The sequence below is a fragment of the Myripristis murdjan genome, chromosome 19 (assembly GCF_902150065.1).
Source record: "Myripristis murdjan chromosome 19, fMyrMur1.1, whole genome shotgun sequence".
In the NCBI taxonomy this organism is placed as follows: Eukaryota; Metazoa; Chordata; class Actinopteri; order Holocentriformes; family Holocentridae; genus Myripristis; species Myripristis murdjan.
Window position 1 is genome coordinate 16,020,125 of NC_043998.1, and position 20,016 is coordinate 16,040,140.

Below are 20,016 nucleotides of genomic sequence, written 5' to 3' on the forward strand. Positions count from 1 at the left end.
TTACTGGTACCATGGGGTCTTTCTGACCCAGTGAAGGGTGAAACCTGCATCTGTCCGGATCTTAATGGAAGCTGCCTCAGCCTCCCTGACCGTCTCCTTCACAGACTGCATCAGGTTCTGAGCATTGTGAACCAACATCTCTGTGGCCTAGAACAGAATAAATAAAAAAGAGTGAGATGACGTTGCTTGGAATAACCTCCAAAGCTATTTTAGGAAAATAATGGGAATCTTCTGACACATTCATAAAAATGGTGGTGCTCACCTGCTCTGACTCCTCCTCACTAATGTTGGTACGACCCAACATTGTGGCCTTGACTGTGGACAGGATTTTGAGCTGTGTGCTGATGGTGGGAATTCGCTCACACACCTGAAACAAGATTAGAACATAAGGTGCAATGAAAATCTTTTTTTTTTTTTTTTTTTTTTTTTTTTTAATCAAAACAGTATCTACCCTCTATCCACAGTCAAAACCTCCGGTCAAACCTGATGAGGACTACTTGACTGACCTGGAGCAAGTTGGTCCGGATACGCTTGTCCGTACATTGCTTGGCTACCTCCTTGGCCAACCGTGTGACTTCATCAGAAGCCTTAGCGATATCCTTGGCACACTGGATGAGGGCACGCTTGTTCCCGCTGCCACCACGCACCAGACGCGACATCTCAGCCATGAGCAAGGCCATTCGCTTGGCAGCACCAATGATGTCATTTCCCTACAAGGTGTTACGAGAAGAGCACAATAAATCCAATAGAGGAGGATGTCAAAGTGAAACTCGATTACCTTTTACATTACTTAGCTGCATCAGGTAGCGTTTACCACGTTCACTTACTTTGCTAGACCATTTGCGGGCCTCATCGTGGAGCTGCCTGGCAGCGACCATCATGGGCTCGCTCACCATCTCGCCCGCCTTCTGCTCTGGGAATTCTTCATCCTTCTCCTCTGGAGGAGGGGGCCTGGGAGGAGGAACCTCACCCTCAGGGAGAGGAGGTTTGGGTGGTGCAGGCTCATCATTAAGCTAGGGGGGCAAGTCAAAGTAATTTGGCAAAGTAGGTAACATTGTGCATGGAGGCTGGCAAAGCTATTTTAAATAAACTTGAAAGCTTGTTTTTACTGAAAGATGTGAGGACTTACATGAAGCTGATCCAGTTCCGGAGGAGGTGGTGGGAAATCTGGCTCCTGAGGCTGGAATGCCTCCCTGACCTTTGCAACAGCACCAAGGATCTTGTATCCCGAGTCAAGAAAGCCCTTCTGAAGAGCTGGCCATCACAAAACAAACACATATTACCTATCAAGAGGTTCCACATTGCAAAAGAAACCAAGAGTAGTCTCTACATATAAAACACAATCTGAAATCAGTAAGCAACATAAACATACTTGGATCATGGATGTTTCCAGCCACCGCTTTAGCATCCATCACCATAGGAGAGATGGTCTGGCTCAGCTCATCAGATGCAGCCTTCACCACCTCCCTGAACTTGGGATCCTCAGAGTTTTCCACCTCTCGTTTCGCCACGAGGAGGATACGGTTGGCTCTGCGGGCAATGCTGGTGGCACCAGCAACCAACATCTGGGGCTGGTGGTTAGCCATGGCCACACGACACTTCTCCAGGTCCTTCTTTATGGCCTCCTCTGAGGCATCCAGCAGGGACTTGGTGTCGATGGCCTCATCCACCAAACCTAAACATCAATGTCTTGTTAATCCAAATGGAATTACACTGAGGTATGAAATAAAGCTAATCTGAAGCTAGACAGAGATATCTTTGCAACACCTCACCTGTCATTTTCTCAACATTGTCAATCCACTGGTTCTTCATGGTTTCAAAATGTTCATTTGCAGCTTGGTTGCCAGGGTTTCTCAGCAGAATACGAGCAGCAGATACCACCTAAAAATATTCTAGATGTTAACTGTCAGTGTATAGTCAATTGGGAAACAGTTAGCAAATGAGAGAGCAATAATGAATCTCTATAACACAAAGCTTCTCAAAATGTTGACACAGGGTGGAGGACAGAAATAAACATTCAGAAACAGATATAAACACAAAACTGTTACATACTTGAGGTGTTAAGTCCCTTGTTGACTTGACAGCAGCCTGGATTCCCTCCACTGTGCTCTTGTTGGCTGTTCCTACAGCAGCAGCTTTCTCTGCTGTGGCGCCAAGCTTATTGGCATGGTTCTCAAAGTTGGCAGCCCTCTCTTCAAAGACCTGCAAGTGGTAAATCACAATTACCCAAATGGATCGTTATTTATAATCTGATGTCGTGCCAATAAATATAACACCACTAAATGAAATTAATTTACCCTAGTGAGATCACAGAAAAAAACAGATGAGTAAAGGCTGACTGTACCACTGACCTCATCCCTGTTGGGGGCGTTGAGAGGGGCAGTGGCAGCCACTGCCAGTAACTTGATGGGAGTGGTGGTGTCACTGAAGATGTCTGACACTTCCTGAGTCATTGTTTCCTGCATTTTACCTTTCAGGTCCTGGGAGGAAAATATGTAGATGTTTGAACCGGTCAATTCATTCATGATGGCTCAATGAGTTTAAAAATACAAAAATGTTGCATTAGATCCTCTGTGTACAAATAAATATATTAATTGGAGCAGCTGATTTAAAAAATAATGTACATTCTTATGGAACTCTAAATACAATACATTTTAGATAATATGGTGGTCATACTAAAGGCACATGTGTAACCAGCAGAGGGAGTGCTTGTCTGTGCCTGTCTGTCCATTCTGATCTATCATGGAGAACTGTAAGTCTGTCTGTGAGAGCGACAGTGAGTGTGAGCCGTCTTACTTTCAGGGCCTCCTGGAGCTGCTGAGCAATGGCACGTGCCTGAGGGGAGTCCCCTTCGCCTCGGGCAGCCAGGTCTGCCAGCTGGGCCATGAGCTGCTCCACCTGCTCACATTTACCCAGCAGCTCCTGCCTGTATGGACCTGGCAGGGCATTGGCCAGCCTGCGCCCCTCTGCCACCAGCCCACGGATGGCTGCCTGACCTGGACACACACACAAACATATACATGTATGTAGAGAACACACTGTCCTTGCAGATTTAGCTCCAGTGGATGACATTACAAACTGTATGATCAGTAAACATTTTGCTTTACATTCTGCATCCCAAAATGTAAGTAGTCATGCATAACAGTTAACTGCACCCTGTGAAATTAGCACCCAAGTAACTTCCTGATATCAGTTCAAAACTCACTGAAGTTTAGGGTCTGTATTTTTAACATGCAATAACATCATGAGACAATTTTATGCTGCAAATCCTGTGCATCAGTTGTTCACTGGGTTTTGTTCTTGTACTAAGTCCTTGAGCTGAAAGGGAAAACAATCCATGGCTTTCTTAGCCTTTATATTATATCATGTTGTTTCTTGAAAATAAGTGTTTCCACTGGTATATTCTGTATCACTGATTCTTAGAACAACAAGTTTCAGGTCTGTTGTAAACATGTGAGAGGATGTCCAGGCCTCAGAACAGACAAACCAAAACCAAGAGGAAAAATTATGGGGTTGGGTGAGCATTGCGGAATGTAGAGCACAGTAGAAAGTAAAGACGACATGTACACAAAGTGTTTGGCCTCCAATGCAACCACAAGAGGAATGGAAGGAATGTGAGCGTAAGAGAAAGATAGAGACAAAGAAGATGTTAGCCAGACTCACCCACACCGCTGTCATCCATGGTGGGATTGTCAATCCAGCGCTGGGCCTGTTCAATCTTCCCCTCCAAATGCACGGCTGCCTTTGCAGGCCTGCTGTTGGCCACAGCTTTGTTGGTCTTGGACTGTAGGTTCTGGAGAGCTGTTGCGATCTGTTTAGCCAAAGCTCTCGCCTCTGGAGTATCACCTTTACCCCTGCAAAGAGGAAAAAATACCATCAGTAAAATGCCTTACAGTGTAAATCTGAAGCAGAGTTCATGAATCTAAGTCTTAAATAGGTTCTGTCTATGCTCAGCCGTACTCAGAGAGTACAAATAGCCAGTTTGACTAATATTTCCAACAGTCAGACACTTACTGTCTTCTGAGGTCAGAGAGCTTGGCAGTGAGGGCAGCAATCTCTCCAATAGAGCGCAATATGTCATCTCTTTCTTTGGGGTCCTCACACATGTCTGCAATCTTTTTAGCCTCAGTAAGGAGAGCCTTGATATTCTCCTCTCCCTCTGGACCACCATTCGGATCTGCCAACCAGTTCTGCAGGGGCGTTAACCGGAGACAACACTCAAAACATGATCAAATTAAAAAAAATTACAAATCTGACTCCTCTCTTTACACACCATGCAGTTTCAAATAAGGCTTTCACTGTGTTACAGATTGAGTACATGATATGGAAAAGGATGTGGCAGAGTGTTCACCTGTGCATTATCTATCCGCTTGGCAATAGCCTGCTTGGAGTTAGTCATGTTCTCCAGCTTGCGGGCGGCATTTTCCACCTTGCCTGTGAGCACGTCCAGCCCCTGGGAAACCTGCTGGGCCTTCTGCATGGCAGCTGGGGATGCTCCTTGACCTCTGGGATAGACAAAGTAGACATCATGAACACCATAAGCAGCACCACTGCTATATTTTTAAGACCTGCGTGACCGTGTTTCTGTCCATGTGTTACTTGCTTGATTATTGTCTGATGTACGATATATGTTCGTTTACTCAAGAATTCCGAAAAGTTTTAGTATTAGGAATAGTTTTTCCTAACTTAATGCTACTATTTTCACAAAAGGCTCAGAGGCTTCTCTCAGTTTTCAGAAAAGTAACTGAACCAGGGGTTAAAGTAGATTATGGATAAATACCAGACAGCTGCTTTTAATATAGCGTGTCTCAGGGTCCCTGGTGACTGTTAGGTTTTATATCAGGAGGATATCACTTACTCTCTTACACACTATAATCCTCTCTAATATGCTTACCACCTTACACTCGCCCCCTTTTAGGGTGGAAGTTGATGCTACTGTACAAGGAGCATTTCTGAATCAAATTACCCAATGCAAATTAAATTATAGCCTCTAGCAAACATATCTATCATAATTAGAGCACATGATAATGTCAAATAAAAGACATGTGGGTCACCTGACATATGAGGAGAATTGTGACAGACAAAGCAGCGTCTTTCATACTGTACCTAGCCCGCATCTCAGAAACCTGGTCGGTCATCTGACCCAGTGTCTTGGCTGTGCCCAAGATATCTCTGCGCTCCTTGCCTGTGCACAGTTCACCAACTTTACCAGCTTCATCCAGAATCTGGCGGATAGCCTGCTCTCCTGCATCCCCTACAACCAAGACACAAAGACACAAACCAGACACTTAAAGTTAAGTTACTAGCTAAAGCAGGATACTGAGCCTGAGGGTATGATCAGGGTTAGGATGAATAAATTAAGGTACAAGACATTGATCCATTTCTTCATTACCTGGTTGAGCATTTGGATCCCTCAGCCAGTTCTTAGCCTGGGCCATCTTTGAGTCGATGAGCCCCAGAGCCCTCTTCATCGCCTCTGTGTCCTTGTGGGTGGAGGGAGGTTAAAAGAAAGAATATATGAATAACTAAAAGGTTAATAGTGCTGCCGCAACAAAATAAAAGGCAGGTTGATGCCATACTGCATGTTTTTCTTAATTCTTATTACATATTACTAAAAATTGTAAATTGTAAAGTCAAAGTCAGCACTCACTATATTTTGTGGTGAGTTAGTTTGCATTAAATATCATGGAAGGGATCTTTGTCTGAATGAGGTCAGTGTGTGATATCATTCCAATATACAGTATTCCTGCTGAGGAACTAGGTCACGACTCAGCGAAAGTGAGTTTGACATCTGTATTTTTACTCATTGAAGGGTTAAGGATGAGGTTACAACAATGGTACAAAATTGTGATGTGCAAAGACGTAAGGTTTTTCCTAAGCGGATTACACAGTCAGGAAAAACCGCAAGCACCAGTCCTTTCTGTGTAGCCTCTGTAAGGAGAATATTCCAATAAAAGATGCATAAAGCAACTTCAACGTGCGCAATGCAAACATCTGTCAGGCGCAACCAAGTAGTGCATGCGGTTTCCATCACTTTTCCACTGTCAATGATGAGTGTGTCATGTTGTAAAAGCCAAACGACTGTCTATTGTATCTCATTCGGAGCAGATGGAAATACAACAATCTGTCCAAGAGCAGTTGACTTGACAATGAATCCATTCATTGGCCAAGTCTGCAAAACAAAGGACATGAGGCAAAGACGCAGACCAGAGTAGATGACTCAATGCTTAAGTGAGCTATTTTTCATGGTACAATAATAGAAATACAAATAACACAAACAGGTGCTCTCCACAGTTCATCCGGGGTGAATCTAATGCTTATCACATTTCCACAGAAATGCTGCACTGCACATCTTCAGAATCTTCTGCATGACATGCGCATTTCCAACCAAATGGAAATGTTCTACAGTGACAAGCAAACAATTCTCATTTGGCTACCCAAATATCTTTAACAGATATGAAAGTAGTGTCAGGTGTTTAGTATCATAACAAGAAAAAACTGTGATTGTTTTTTAAATGATTCATAAACAAATATGCCTCTGTCCTCACAATGATTTTCTTGTCAAAACGGAGAACAACAAGCATGTTTGTTTGAGGAAGAAGGAGTTGACTAATGACAGCTGACTGATGCAAAATGTAAAAACGAATGGAAACAGGTAGTAGGCAGGCATGGAGCGATGTCATCGGAGCTGTGGGAGTGTATTAGTTTACTGTTCAAATTAGTGCTGCTGATGCACTGTCAGTATAAAACTGTGTGGATGCTGCAAATGACAAAGCCAGCAAGTGTGAGGGAGCTGGTGGGGTCAAAGACAGACAGAGAGTGACCGTTGACCAATTCACTCATATCAAACGCAAACACTCATATGACACTCAAACACACAGAGGGATATTACTCATAGAATGGGGGGGTGGGGTGGGGGTATGTGACATTAGTAATGAGGATAATCATCAAAAATGAGAGGGCATATTTAGTATTCATGGGAAAATGGGTTGGGAGCAAATGACCCTTATCTAATACAGCCCTATCTGTGGGATTAAAACTGGAAATTAGCCATTCACAGAACAAAATCCATATCAGATTTTCTATGAGCCCTTCTCCTATGGCTAGAAAGTGCAAGCACAGATCAGGGGGAGCCGAAGAAACCTGATCTCAGCATTAGACGACTGCTGAGGGGATTTACTATAATGACATCTAGATCAATAATGCATGACTCAGATCAGTCAATAATTTGATCCGCTAAGGGCATGCATTTACTGAGGTTTACATGACATAGGAGGAGGGCACATGTGCATTCAGTCAATATTATGTCATGATGCAAAACAAATCCAAAAAGAAAAATAATGTATAAAAACTGCAAAGATCAACATTTCAGCAACTGAAGTTGCTGAACACTTCCTCAAGAATACCACTCCATTCAATAGTTTTCATATGCCTATGACATCAGTTCACTCAACTAACAGACACTCAACAGTTTAACCTCACAACTGTTTCATAGCTGAGAAGCACGCATTGGCACCACATGGCACAAGACAGCACACACATCTACCAGACATGCTGCCGCACAACCAAGGGCCGAGAGAGGCAAGGCTTACCTTCTACAGGGGGTGAAGGGAGAAAGAAATGGTAAAAAAAAAAAAAAAAAAAAAAGGAAGAATGACAAAAATACAAATGTTTAACTGGACACACCAACCAAGACCAACAAAAAAGTGGTAACAAATAGAAAAGTAGCGTAGGAAAGAATCTTTTGAAGAGTGTTGGGATACAGGAAAGAGGCAGCACATGCTGAGCAGAAAAACACAGAAAATAATTCAAGTAATTAACCAGCTGCTGAAGAGAAAAGAAGACCGCGACATACCTGTTTTATTTGAAATCAGTGTCATACCACATGTAAGTTTAACACATAACAAAAGCACTTTTCAACATAAAAAGGCCATTGTAAAGAAACGAAGTGCATGCCTTGTTAAAGGGGAAAAACACTGAGCAGTACAAGATAATCATGTCACATCATGGTCTGCCCAGCCTTCAGCCTCCTGACAAAGGATTCTGGGAGTGTGTGAGGGCACAGTGTGTAGCAAACCATTTTTTTATTGCTCATACAATCACTGCCTCCACTTGTGACCCATAATAAGAGCAAACAAGAAATTGTGTTTGACTGAAAGTACAAAGTGGTCACTTGCTCCATTTTATAAAATAAACACGTGTGTGCATGTGACAGTGAGCGCCATGGACAAATCTAAGTATGCAAGTAATGTACTATACATACCTTGTTGGCCCAGGCATCTTCATCCCAGGATGTGAGCTGGAGCACTCTAATGATCTCATTTATTTCGGCGCTCATCTTCTCAAAGGTGAAATTACGGTTCTTCAAGGCTTCCTCCACACCCTGGCTGCCAGATGTCTTGGTTGTCACAAAGATCTTGATACCTAAAGCACATAACAGACCTTAGCGAGAAAGTACAGTCGGATATTTCTACTTTATAATGCTGACCCACGTAAATTGTGCTGGCCTATATATTCCCTGTAATTATTAGCTGTGCCAGGGAGGATCTGACACAACAAGGCTGCAGGGGTCAGCAGATTTCCCACAAGCAGCATCGGGAAAAACATGAAATCGTAGCAAAAACACTGACATATGATGTATATGAATCCCCTCTATATTAAAAATGCCAACATAACATAAAGCAGTGCGTGGTCACCTGAGATGAGGACAGGTAGCAGCTCTTTGACGGTGTTCATCGACTTGACCAGCATCACACGGTGCTCTTGGTGAGTCAGCTCCTGCTGTCGCTCATCTATCATCTTTGCCATCTTTGTCATCCCTGGACAGAAGCAACAAACACAGAGATGCTTACACAGCAGAGGCAATAATATAAATTTAACTCCAAAATGTATAGCTTGAGCTGCACAACCATGGCACAAAGACCTGTGACATACTGTAACATCAAGATTTCATTAATCTTGCCATAGTAATATTAGACTGACCTGGTCCCAGGTTCTTTGTGTATGTGATCAAGTCCTCCATAGACTCCACCACCTCTGCCACTGTCAGGTATTCCAGGATGCCTTTACATACGCGGATGATTTTGCGAACCTTTAGCAATAAGAACATAAGACAACATCAACAACAGCTGATTCAATAGCCATGCTTATTTCCAGGGAAAAGTGATTATGTAAACACCCCCCTCATTCACAGCCTTTCTAATTAGGTTCTGATAATGCTGGCTACTGACATTCCAGCCTCTTTGTCCCGCTCTGTTCCAGCTTTATGTGCGCTGCTGCTGGTTCAAAAGCCCCTATCACCACTCCACCGTACTGAGCTGTCCCTGACCGACACTGGCAAACATCATCATGGCACCGCTGAATGATGACTCCCGCTGAGTCCTGCTGACTGCTGCAGACATCACTGGGACGCCTGCTGTCCCACTCGCTGAGAGCTGATCCAGCCACTTTTTCACACCCCCATCCGTTAGAGGAAAAGAGGAATGGGTCTGATAGATGGCACAACTGCCTGGTTTAAAATTTAGGAGGTGTGAGTGCAAGGAAAACTGAGAAGGTTTCTCAATTCACAGAAGCTTTAAAGCATAGCATTGAGATAATCTATCCACCATTGACCTCTCTCAAGAGGGAAGCCTCTTCTGCAGAATGTATACCTGAACTGTCAAGTATTTAAATGTAGGATTCCAACAGGCATGTCAGCTATGTTTATGCATGACAAGCCACAGAGTTGTCCTTACTGCTCCCTGAAACTCCTCCATGTTTCATCAGGCTTTCAATTACAGTAGCCAGCAGAGCAGCAGTGTGGCATAAGGAGCAGGGAGGCCATCTTTCAACCAGGAGGGCCTGGTTCAAATCCCTGTGACAGCAAGCATCCCCCTGCTGTAATGTCAGTAACACACTGAATCCCTGGCTTTCTGTGACCAACCCCGCATTCCGACTTCCTTGTTCAGTGAGCAGAAATGAGAATTTCTCCTCCTGGGGTGTATAGTATATCCAAAATACAGGTACCTCAGCCTCATCGAAGGTCAGGAGCAGGTCAGAGGTTCCAGAGAGGATGCCCCGGGAGCCGTCGATGAGGTAATCACGAGCAGGGACGGAGTATGGATCAGCTTTTAGCATGGAGGCAGCCTGCACCAGCTTAGTGCAGGCATTCTCCACCCTGGGGAAAGGAAAGCAAGAGTGATTTAGAGACTAGTATAAAAAGAGAAACTGTTCAAAACAAAGTCATGCTGATGATAAGATGTTCTTCAGAAGCCAGATGGACATTACGCATGGAGTCGGCTAATTGCCTGCAGCAAAAATAGATGGAAGCATTGGGATGTAGCTAGCATAACAGTACTGCAGCTAACCAAGAGCTGTGTAAACAAAACTCTGTTTTCATTTCCTCTTCTAATATGTTTTATTTTAAGCAAACACCGCTATGCAAGCTGATGGAGGCCAAATCTCAAAGGACAGACGTTTTATAAAAATATCAGTTAGTTTGATTTCCTCTCTGTTTGATATGCACTCAGTCAACTTCAGGAGTAAAAATTCATATCCTTTGATTCTGCCTCGTACATAGCACCTGCATAACCAGCAGCAATACTGCACATAGAAACAGGCACCAAGCCAACAACTGACACATGTTCCAGTTCCCACAGAGTCCTGACTTCCTACTGCTGCCTGCGGGCCAAATGTTGCCTGGGTAATAGTGGAGCATTATTAGTATTTTCCACATACTAAAAAGCAGCGTAAAGGGGCCAGACAAAAGGAGCTCAGTTTCCTTTCTTCCAAAAGCCCAAGTCTCCTGAAGGCTAAAGGCTAATGTATGTACATGGCACCAAGGGGTTGATGTGTGTGTGTGTGTGTGTGTGTGTGTGTGTGTGTGTGTGCCAGAGCCAGCCAACAGTGTCCTTCAGCGTGCACTAGCTAGAGACGAGACAGCCATGCATTAACCAGACCCCAACAGACACTATATTTAGCGAAGGAGACACATTCCAGCACATGTGCTGATGGATGACGACAGGGTGACGATGTGACTTCAAGGCGCCAAATGTGTTGAGCCTGATGACCTACGCCTGCCAATGCGTTTCATCCCTAACCTTGGGGGGCTCCCAGGTCCTACCATCCCCTCCCTCTACTGTAGTCTTCCGTTTAATAAGGGGAGGTGAAAGACTGTGATACTGACAGAAGACAGCTGGGCAGAAGTTAATGATTTCTTAGAGGAGCTTGCAAACATTGAATTAAGCAATTCAAAGGAAATGTAAACAGAAGCTGCCTTGGAGTGGAAAACAAACACATCGCTGCACATCTCTGCCATTCTACAGCTATATCATCTATACTAAAAGCAGCATCCATTGGATCTCATGTATGAGTTTCAAGCCTCTCTCCCATGGGGTAAAGCAACTCTTCCCTAGGCAAAGAGTCTCTTGCTAGTATTTATATTACACCAGGGCAAGACTCTGAGGCACTTAACATGCCATGTCTGACCTTTGCTTGGGTACAAACAGCCATTACTGCAACAGATAAAGAAACAGAGAGAGAGCCAAGAGAGGCTGGTGGGTTGTACATTCAAGAATTATTTACTGTAATACAGTGAAACTTGGAGAGTTTGACTTTGTGTGAATAGTTTGCAAAGAAGGAAGCTTTTTGACAGATCCTGCTGTTCTTACTTGATAAAAGCAGGTGGCATGTCCCTTTTCATGATCTGGTCCTCTGTGGTTTGGACAGTCTCTTTCCCCACCTGCAAAACAAAGGTTCTTCATCAGTTCGCACAGATCACATATGATTTAATGTAAGACAGCAACTCCAGGGAATAAAGAGAGACTATGTTCAAAATCAAACATACACACTACAGAATCCAGGAGTAAATGCAAGAAACATACATTGAAGCCACAATTTACCACACAAAGGGTTAAAAGATGCTGATGCTGTGCTCTACTTTATATTTGCGTCCTCAGTACTCTCAATACTAAATAAATACAAAAACTCATGAGGTTCTTGTTTTAATTCACACCTCATTTCCATTATTTTGTGTAGCTTCATATTATGTGTGAAATGTTTTGCTCGGGTTAATGAAATGTGTGCCCATTTTTCTTACATGTACTCAATTAGGCTTTTTCAGCAAGTTTTGACCTGACTTCATCCACCTGCCATTCATTCATTTTCTCAGCCAGTGTTGTAATCCTTCTCAGAGTCATGGAGAACTGAAGCCTATGGGAGGCTGTAAATGACCCCAGACAGATCAGCAGTCCATCACAGGGCTAACGCTGACAGACATACAATAAAACCCACTTTTAAACCTATGGGTTACTTAGAGTTTCTAATCCTTCTGACTTTCATATTTTTGGACTGTGGGAGGAAACCATCTGAACACAGGGAGAACAGGAGAACAGGAGAACAAGGACACAGAAAATGTCAGGGTTCATACACAAGTCCATATTTAGCCAGTTTTAGTTAACTGCACGCAGATATTTAGTTTCATATATTAGACTTGATCAGGATTTCAACAAGGTATAATAAATAGATTTTTTTTTCTAGAGAAAAAAATACATAAAACTAGTCTGAGTTATTACACTTGCTACAGATAATGAAAACCTTTGGGCTACACTACATAAAACTGCAAACACGCGAGGTGTCATAGGCTTAACACTCCATTAGGTGCAAGGATATTTATCAGTCAACAGCAAGCTCTTAAACAACATGTCTCAGAAAACGGGTAGTGCTGGTTCTGTATATGAGCTCACTCTTGCACATTTTGTACTTATTCCCAAGCTTTTATAGAACTGCAGCACATGCTTAATATATCAATAGCATGTCATGTGCCTGACTTAATATTTTGTTACCACAACATTTGATTTTCCCTGTGAGACTGGCTACTCCCAGGCATAAACTCCATAGTTTTATCTTTAATTATGCAGTTCCTTAGGAACCTGTCTTACAGTGTTGAACCATTGTTTCAATAAGGGTTCTGCTGGAGAAGAGCCAGGGCTTAGAGCACAGCTATAATGTGTAAAGCAGCTGAATGCTTCTTCTTCTTCAGATGCAGAGATGACTCATCTCTCCCACCATGGCCTCAGCTCTGTTGGGACACATAACTCACCCACACTAAGCTGCCATGGGTGGTAGATCATATGCACTCACACAGGGACACAGTCATACACTGACTGGGTCAATTATGCTGCATCATTGCCCCATGGGTAGACTCTTGACCTACTCTTTTAGGTTTTGTGTGATACACAACTACACAGTTCAACACATAGAAACATATTTGTGGACACGTCTTCAGCTTAGTTTATATGTTTTATAAGAATGGTTGCTGTACAGTATCTGCAAGGCCAGAGATACATCTGGAACATATGGTTTACTTGAAAACCTTTTAGGAAATTTGTGAACTGATAAGACCAGCAGAAATGATGAAAAATTAAGCTGCACTTAAATTTTGTTTATTTGTGATGCATAGTCGATGCTGGGTGGGCATTCCAGGAGAGCTTGTCAGCGTGTCCGACTGGAGGCAGTAGCAGAGCTATTCCAGATGGTTGACGTGGAGCCTGTAATGCGGCAGACCAGACACACATCTCCTCACTTGCTTTTCATTGGACCAGAGGGACTCTGACTAACTGAGTGGATATAAATTAGAGCCAAAGGTTGTGCCAAGCTATAACTGGAGCTTAGCAGCGGCTGTCCATCTCAGACCAAAGTGGCAGCATACATATGCCACCATGACATTCCACCCCTGAGTGGCTCTGAACAAAAGCCAAAAACAACAGACTAAAGTGTTCCTGTCCCATTCAACTAAAGGGCAGCAGAACTGCAGAGTGGGGGAGATGGGATGTAGGACACTAAAAGAGTAGTAAACAAAAGTGAGTAGAGAAGAAAACCAGGAAGACCTTACAGCCTTGGCAACACAACAGAAAATAGTAGCTTACCACTAGAAAAGTAATAGGACTGGTCTGCCTTGTAAGCATTAATATATAGGTCAAACAAATTGGTAATGCAAACATTCTGCACACTGACCCACTTACTCAGCAACAAAAAACAACAATATGAACAAAACTGAAATAACACCTTCATAAAATTGTAAATGTGCAGTATTTTAGCCAGTGCCCATTAGGCTACATGTCAAGATACAACTAATGCTGTACTGCCCATCTGTTTGTCTCATGAGTAATGTGGATTAACAGCTTTCTGAGTACAGTGTGTGTGTGTTGGATGCGTTTTCTGCATCTTGCACCACAAGGCTTTGAAAACAAGCTTAGTGGCCATCCAAATATGGAACAGTATGTTTGACTTCTGCGGTCCTACTGACTCAGAGGAAACTATCTCTATTTGTCCGTTAAATGTGTGAACTCATTTGACTGTAGCTGAACAGAGGTGGGAAAAGGGAATCAGACTGATTGGTGTAGGCCTAAAATACAAAGATTTTGTTTTCAAGCACAGTGTGACACCAAGTGAAGTTGAGGCTCTTGATCCTACAGTGTACAGGTTCCCTCGGTCTTCCTCTTCCCCCTCCTCCCCCCCAGAGCCTCTTCCTACAGTTGAAGTTCAAAAACAGTCCACAGTCACGATCCAAACAATCCACTATAAAAATAGAACTGTGACCCGAGTTTAAAACCGTTGTTGTCAAGCAGTGTCATGACGCCTGGCCCCCTCTTCTGTACTGAACCAATGTCAAGATTTCGGACTAGATACTGCACCTCTGATCTCAACACTGACCAAGCTGATAGTTTGAACTCTGTCTTTAACAAGGGACAGGACCTCTGCTGTTTTTTTTTTTCCCTTGCCAGTGACAGCTAGCAACATACTGTTTGGGAGACATATCCTCAACCCAAACCACAGAACATACAGACTCCATGAATAGATCCTGGCAAACAACTTTAAGGAGGGACAGTTGTTAAGTAATTCACTTCCATCTTTTTTTAATCCCTTCATTGGCTCAGTGTCATTATTGCACTATGCTGTCACATGCCACGCTGGAAGGTTGCAAGGCTGGCCGGTAAACTCATTTACCATTTGTGTCTGGAGTGGAAACGTTGACACTCCTTTTTCCAGCCAAGAGCGCTGTGAGGAAACCCGGCACTGTGAAGTAGCTTGATAAAGTGTTCAGGCCTGTAGAACAGACTGGGCTTTGTTGACAGCGGCCCATCGCTCTGCAGCGAGAATAAAGGCCACTCTTAAAGCCTCAAGGCTGCAAAGACACAGCCTGCCTTTCACATGTTTTGAGGCAAAACTGCACAATGCTAAGTTAGTCATGGTGACCGCAGAGATCTTTGATGGCAAAATTCTGGCAAGCGTGATCACTGGTGTCCTTAGCAATGTCCTTCAACTGAACCTTCAAGTGTAACGGGAAAGTATCACATAATACTGCTTATGTTACACAATACGCAACTTCAGTGCCTCGACGTGCAGCTCAGAAATGGATTCCCACTAACTCTGAGCAACTGTGCATTGTAACCTGATGAAACACGCTCAGACAAACTGCTGGCACAGCTCTCCATTAGCTCACCCTCATCGATAGTTCAAGCAAGCGCTGTGTTCTAAGATATCGCATGGCTTCTGAGTAATAATGAATCACAACAACAGCATACAGGGTAGGTCACCTCCTTTATCATACATCTGTCAAGGAGTGTCAAGTGCGTTTTATTGATGTGGTGCAGGAAGTAGCGACACATGGGGTATCCAAGGTGACGAAAGACACAAATCAAAATGCTTGCTTGGATGTGCCACAAGAGGCCATGGAGCCAAGCAGAATATATCACACTACTGTATCTATCTCATATTGCAGCGGCTTAGCAGCTAATACAGTGTTACTGGGCAGAGGCTCTCAGTCTGAATCCCCTGTTAAAAAGAAGAGTCATTCAATCCAAGATTAGCTGTAGACAAGTCGTCTCGATCTCATGTTGTCTACAATTTGCAGCTTGCAACCATAGCACTCAAACATCCAAACAGAGGTGATTCAGTGGGTCGTAAACCTGTTTGTGGTTTCCTGATCTCACTCCTTCACTACATCATCAGTCATGGACTAAAACCATTAATATCTCAATGAGAGGGGAGAAGGGCTTCTCTTCTCTGGCTCAAACTTGAGCATTTGCTCCCCTTCTTGCGCACCACCAACAGCTGCTGGGGCTCTTGTAGGCCACTCTGGCTGCTGCAGCCACAGTCTGAACTTCCTGATTTGGCTTCCTGCATTTCCTCATCAATTCAACGCACAGCCTCCTCCACCTCCTCCCCCTATCCTGTCCAAGTTTCAGCTGATCGATGAAAGAAAGAGACATGCAGTATTGCAGATGATTTAAATCTATTATTAAGACAACAAAGCATTTCTGTGGGGATGTCAAGTTATCTCTTTCCACTCGAGACTACACAAGCATTTCAGGACCTTAGCCTCTGCATCACTGCCAAGATGTCAGACCAAAGCCTTGAAATGTTCCACTGAAATGGTGATCAGCATGAAATCATTTCCCTAAAAATTACAGGATGTTAGAAAAGCAGGTAATCCGAAGCATTTTCTTTTGTACGCCTAAGTGCACTTTGCCTTCAAAGTAGTTTATGGACACATTTGTTTCCCATTTGTGAAAGATGAACAAAGCCGATGATTGTTGCAAGACTTCATCAAGGCCTAATCTGAGTGCTGCAGAGTTCAAATGCTTTCTCATGTCAGAGCTTATTCTACTGATCTCTTGCAAAAACCAAAGAATAACGAGATGAGAAAATGATGACACGTTGGTGGCCACTTCCAAGTGCACAGCTGAGGTTTCCTGTGAAATCATGACTGCAAACTCTCACACAACTTGAAAACAGAAGTTGAGACCTACTTCTAGTATTTTAATTTCTTTGGTTAATGCAACAAGAACCCCCGGCTTCTGTACCCAGATCTGCAGAAGATGTTAGCTTTTATTATCTAAACAATACTAACTAGTGAAACCATTAATTGATCAACACACAGCTGCATCTCTACATGGCACATGGAGTTGCAGTCTCCAGATGTTGCCTTTGTGGGCTGTGAAGGCAGGCGGAGAAACATTACAACTTCATCCGTTCCAAGACCCTATGTCATTGGCATTCTTTTCTTTTTCCAAAGCCTATAAAAAGGAACAGCAAAAAAATGATGAAGTACAACAAGCCTGAACTTAAAAAAAGTCCTTGTTTAGTCATGTGAAAAGAATGACTAATGACACAGACTAGCATTCTGCAAACCCTAGCAGTGACCAATAATATTTGGAAACTCAAAAACACCTAATATGCAATGTTAACAATATATCTGTGTTATTGCAGGAGCTCATTATTTCTGTTCAACTCAGCAATTAAATATCTGAAATCTAGTTAATTATTAGTTTGATGCCATGCTTTTATGCTTTCAACTTTCTTCAAAGTCTGCCTTGTACAAGATGCTGACTCATTTCACACATTGAACCACTGTGTTATTTGTTCACAACTAGTTTTGGGGGAAGACACAAGACACATTACCCAAGCAACCAGTGATCTTTCGAAACAACCTTGCTACCCACAGGTCGAACCACAATTAGCCATGCCCCACTGGGAAAGAGATTTACAAGCTTCAAGCTGCATCTGTGTGTTTATGTGTGGGTCAGACACATAATTTTGAAGCTACTGTTGTGGGACAAAACAATGTTGCTGTGAACATGGACATTTCTCAGAGGAAACTTGTTTAATCAATAATTTGATTCAATATTTCAGTACTTAAAATCCTTCATTTGAGAGGATCTGATCAGCCCCCCCTTGAGCTGCGGCGCATTCCTGTCTGCTAAGAATTCTTCTTATTCCTGACATTCATCTTTAATTGAGGTCTGGCTCATTCTCTCAATCAGGCAACACTGAAAGTCAACAGTACTGAGTGTAGTGATCGTGAAGGGTTGTTGCATTTAATGTCTTTGGTTCAGTCCTTGGACTGAATATATAGTATATACCACTTCCTACTGACAGCCCACAAAGGTCTGTGGGTTGTCAGTGAGGCTCAAAACATTTTGGCCCATTACGATGACTGCCCTTTTCATCTCCATGCATCTGGAATAATATGATTAGGCCCTTTCCAATTAATATTTCACAAGTCTGCAGAGTTATCATAAGGGATGCAGCAACCCGGCATTAAGCCTAACTCCTTAGACATGAGCACCTAAAGGGGAATTTAAGCCTCATTTTATTTTTCAGAGACAAATTCTAGTTGTGGAAAATGAGCTGAATAACAACAACGAACCAAGTAAATGTGATTTGAAATCTAAATCTAAACAAACAGAAATTTCAAGTCATCCAGTAACCACCCTGATAAGCTCTTTAGGCCTTTGTACAAAGAAATCCCTAACAGATTTTACTAGAGGTAGCCTGTGGACTACAAAGCTGAGCAACATGTGGTTTTCTGGGAGCAGAAACAATAAGGTGAATGGCTTTCTTTGGAGCAGAGTATCCCCGAGAATGTCTGGTGAAAGGTAATTAGACCGTTGAGGAACTATTTGATGGACAGGAGTTAAAGCACATACTGAAGGAGCCTCACCCCCCCTTACAAGTGTGACAGCAGGAGGAACTTAACTTCATCTCTCATGAATACAAGCAGAAAATAAAGTGCATGGGTCAAAACAACAGTTCCTAAAGAGTACAATAATAAATAAATAAATAAATAAATATTCCTGTTTTCCTAAAATATTCATGCATCTCAGCACCTGAGAAATATGATGTACAGTGGGCCACACAGAAAGATTTTTTTAGCTTTGCAATCCATGCCTGAGACACAACTGGTGGAGTTTTGAAACCACAAATAGTTACATCTGACCCTTAATTTCAACGGAATCATAACGCTGTCCTTGGTGTACTGTTTCTAGGGAAACTGGAAATAATTACAGACCTACGCCTTCATGCCACTGTAGGAAATATCTGATCACTCCTCAGATAGTCCAGAGTGCTTAGATCATTTCACCCCCAGCTAGACTGCAGTAGCACAAGACAGAATCATGTGTTCCTAACATGCTGCAAAGCACTAAACAGCAAAGCTAATTTCCAGATGAAAGGGTTATTGCAATGTTTTGTCTTTATCAGACAATGAATACTACATGCAGGCGAAAGGTTTTGCTCCAAAATGGGAAAAAAAAAATGATGTTCATCAGTCAGTTTTTGAAAAATGTTAATGATCCTTTCTTCAAAAAAAGAATACATTTGAAAGTACATGTCTTCAGATGACTTGTAACTTTAACACTAACTGATAATGTGCTTCACTTCCATGCACATGGTCAGCACGGCAGTGTGTCGTTCTTCTTACATAGTGGGTAACTCATTTTGAAACATTACTCATATTTTCCTGTTGCAGTATTTCAAATCTACTCATATGCAAAACTTGGCCTAACATGAAGCTGCTTTGCTTCTAATTTCTTTAACATTACCTGAATATACCATAATCATGATTAGATGTAAAAAGTAGAGGAAATACTGACATAGTAAATGCATTATGCATCTATCATTATTTTTAGACTATCCATGCAGATTATCCCCGAAACAGTCCAATGGTCACATCTAATATGAAATCAAAGAAAACTAGTAACTGTGCAGTTACTTTACATCTGGTTCAATTTAGTTTACTGTGTAACTTTAACTTTAATGGTGGAGACACCATGTGAGATTATTTCTGTGCTCCTTGACTGTGAAAGTAAAGTCAGTTTGAAAACACTGCTACTGTCTCTGGAGTGTGTAATATACTTTGTTCACACCTCTCCCCGCAATCCTCCTCGGAGGAAGGAAGTCTGGTGGGTGTGGACATATGAACAATACATACAATGGGGTAAAAACCTGTAGCTCACGAGAGAGTTTTTCGAAAAACAAAAACAGAAAAGAATGCAGAACTCCGGCTTGAAATGGGTTAGGGCTGTAAAGCGGAAAGCCTACCAAATTAATGGTAGGCCAATGGCAGCCTATTAGTCTAAATGAAGCATTCCTTTGCTGAAAGGGGACGCCAGAGCAATTGTCCAAATTTACCATCCAACAACTGCCAGGGAGTCCCTCCTTTACTATGCTGACAGAGAGCAACACAACTGCACT

The 20,016-nt window shown here is 42.7% G+C and overlaps 2 protein-coding genes across 2 annotated transcripts in view; both read right to left on the reverse strand.

The window, feature by feature from the left end:
* vclb (vinculin b) overlaps nucleotides 1-20,016 on the reverse strand; it is a 21,547-nt gene continuing 1,531 nt past the window's right edge. The window contains exons 2-21 of the mRNA XM_030077053.1: nucleotides 11,649-11,719; nucleotides 10,006-10,156; nucleotides 8,983-9,091; nucleotides 8,697-8,819; nucleotides 8,264-8,424; nucleotides 5,393-5,483; nucleotides 5,107-5,254; nucleotides 4,352-4,505; nucleotides 4,015-4,190; nucleotides 3,664-3,854; nucleotides 2,797-2,996; nucleotides 2,352-2,480; nucleotides 2,053-2,202; nucleotides 1,773-1,881; nucleotides 1,373-1,675; nucleotides 1,130-1,254; nucleotides 828-1,013; nucleotides 507-710; nucleotides 263-367; nucleotides 1-147 (exon numbers count right to left, since the gene is read on the reverse strand). Coding sequence (XP_029932913.1) covers nucleotides 1-147; nucleotides 263-367; nucleotides 507-710; nucleotides 828-1,013; nucleotides 1,130-1,254; nucleotides 1,373-1,675; nucleotides 1,773-1,881; nucleotides 2,053-2,202; nucleotides 2,352-2,480; nucleotides 2,797-2,996; nucleotides 3,664-3,854; nucleotides 4,015-4,190; nucleotides 4,352-4,505; nucleotides 5,107-5,254; nucleotides 5,393-5,483; nucleotides 8,264-8,424; nucleotides 8,697-8,819; nucleotides 8,983-9,091; nucleotides 10,006-10,156; nucleotides 11,649-11,719 — 3,033 coding nt within the window. The remainder of the gene's footprint in view (nucleotides 148-262; nucleotides 368-506; nucleotides 711-827; nucleotides 1,014-1,129; nucleotides 1,255-1,372; nucleotides 1,676-1,772; nucleotides 1,882-2,052; nucleotides 2,203-2,351; nucleotides 2,481-2,796; nucleotides 2,997-3,663; nucleotides 3,855-4,014; nucleotides 4,191-4,351; nucleotides 4,506-5,106; nucleotides 5,255-5,392; nucleotides 5,484-8,263; nucleotides 8,425-8,696; nucleotides 8,820-8,982; nucleotides 9,092-10,005; nucleotides 10,157-11,648; nucleotides 11,720-20,016) is intronic.
* Nucleotides 3,138-20,016, reverse strand: part of LOC115377376 (tissue-type plasminogen activator-like) — a 24,886-nt gene continuing 8,007 nt past the window's right edge. The window contains exons 13-14 of the mRNA XM_030077056.1: nucleotides 16,649-16,654; nucleotides 3,138-3,149 (exon numbers count right to left, since the gene is read on the reverse strand). The gene's annotated coding sequence lies outside the window, so the exon portion shown is untranslated. The remainder of the gene's footprint in view (nucleotides 3,150-16,648; nucleotides 16,655-20,016) is intronic.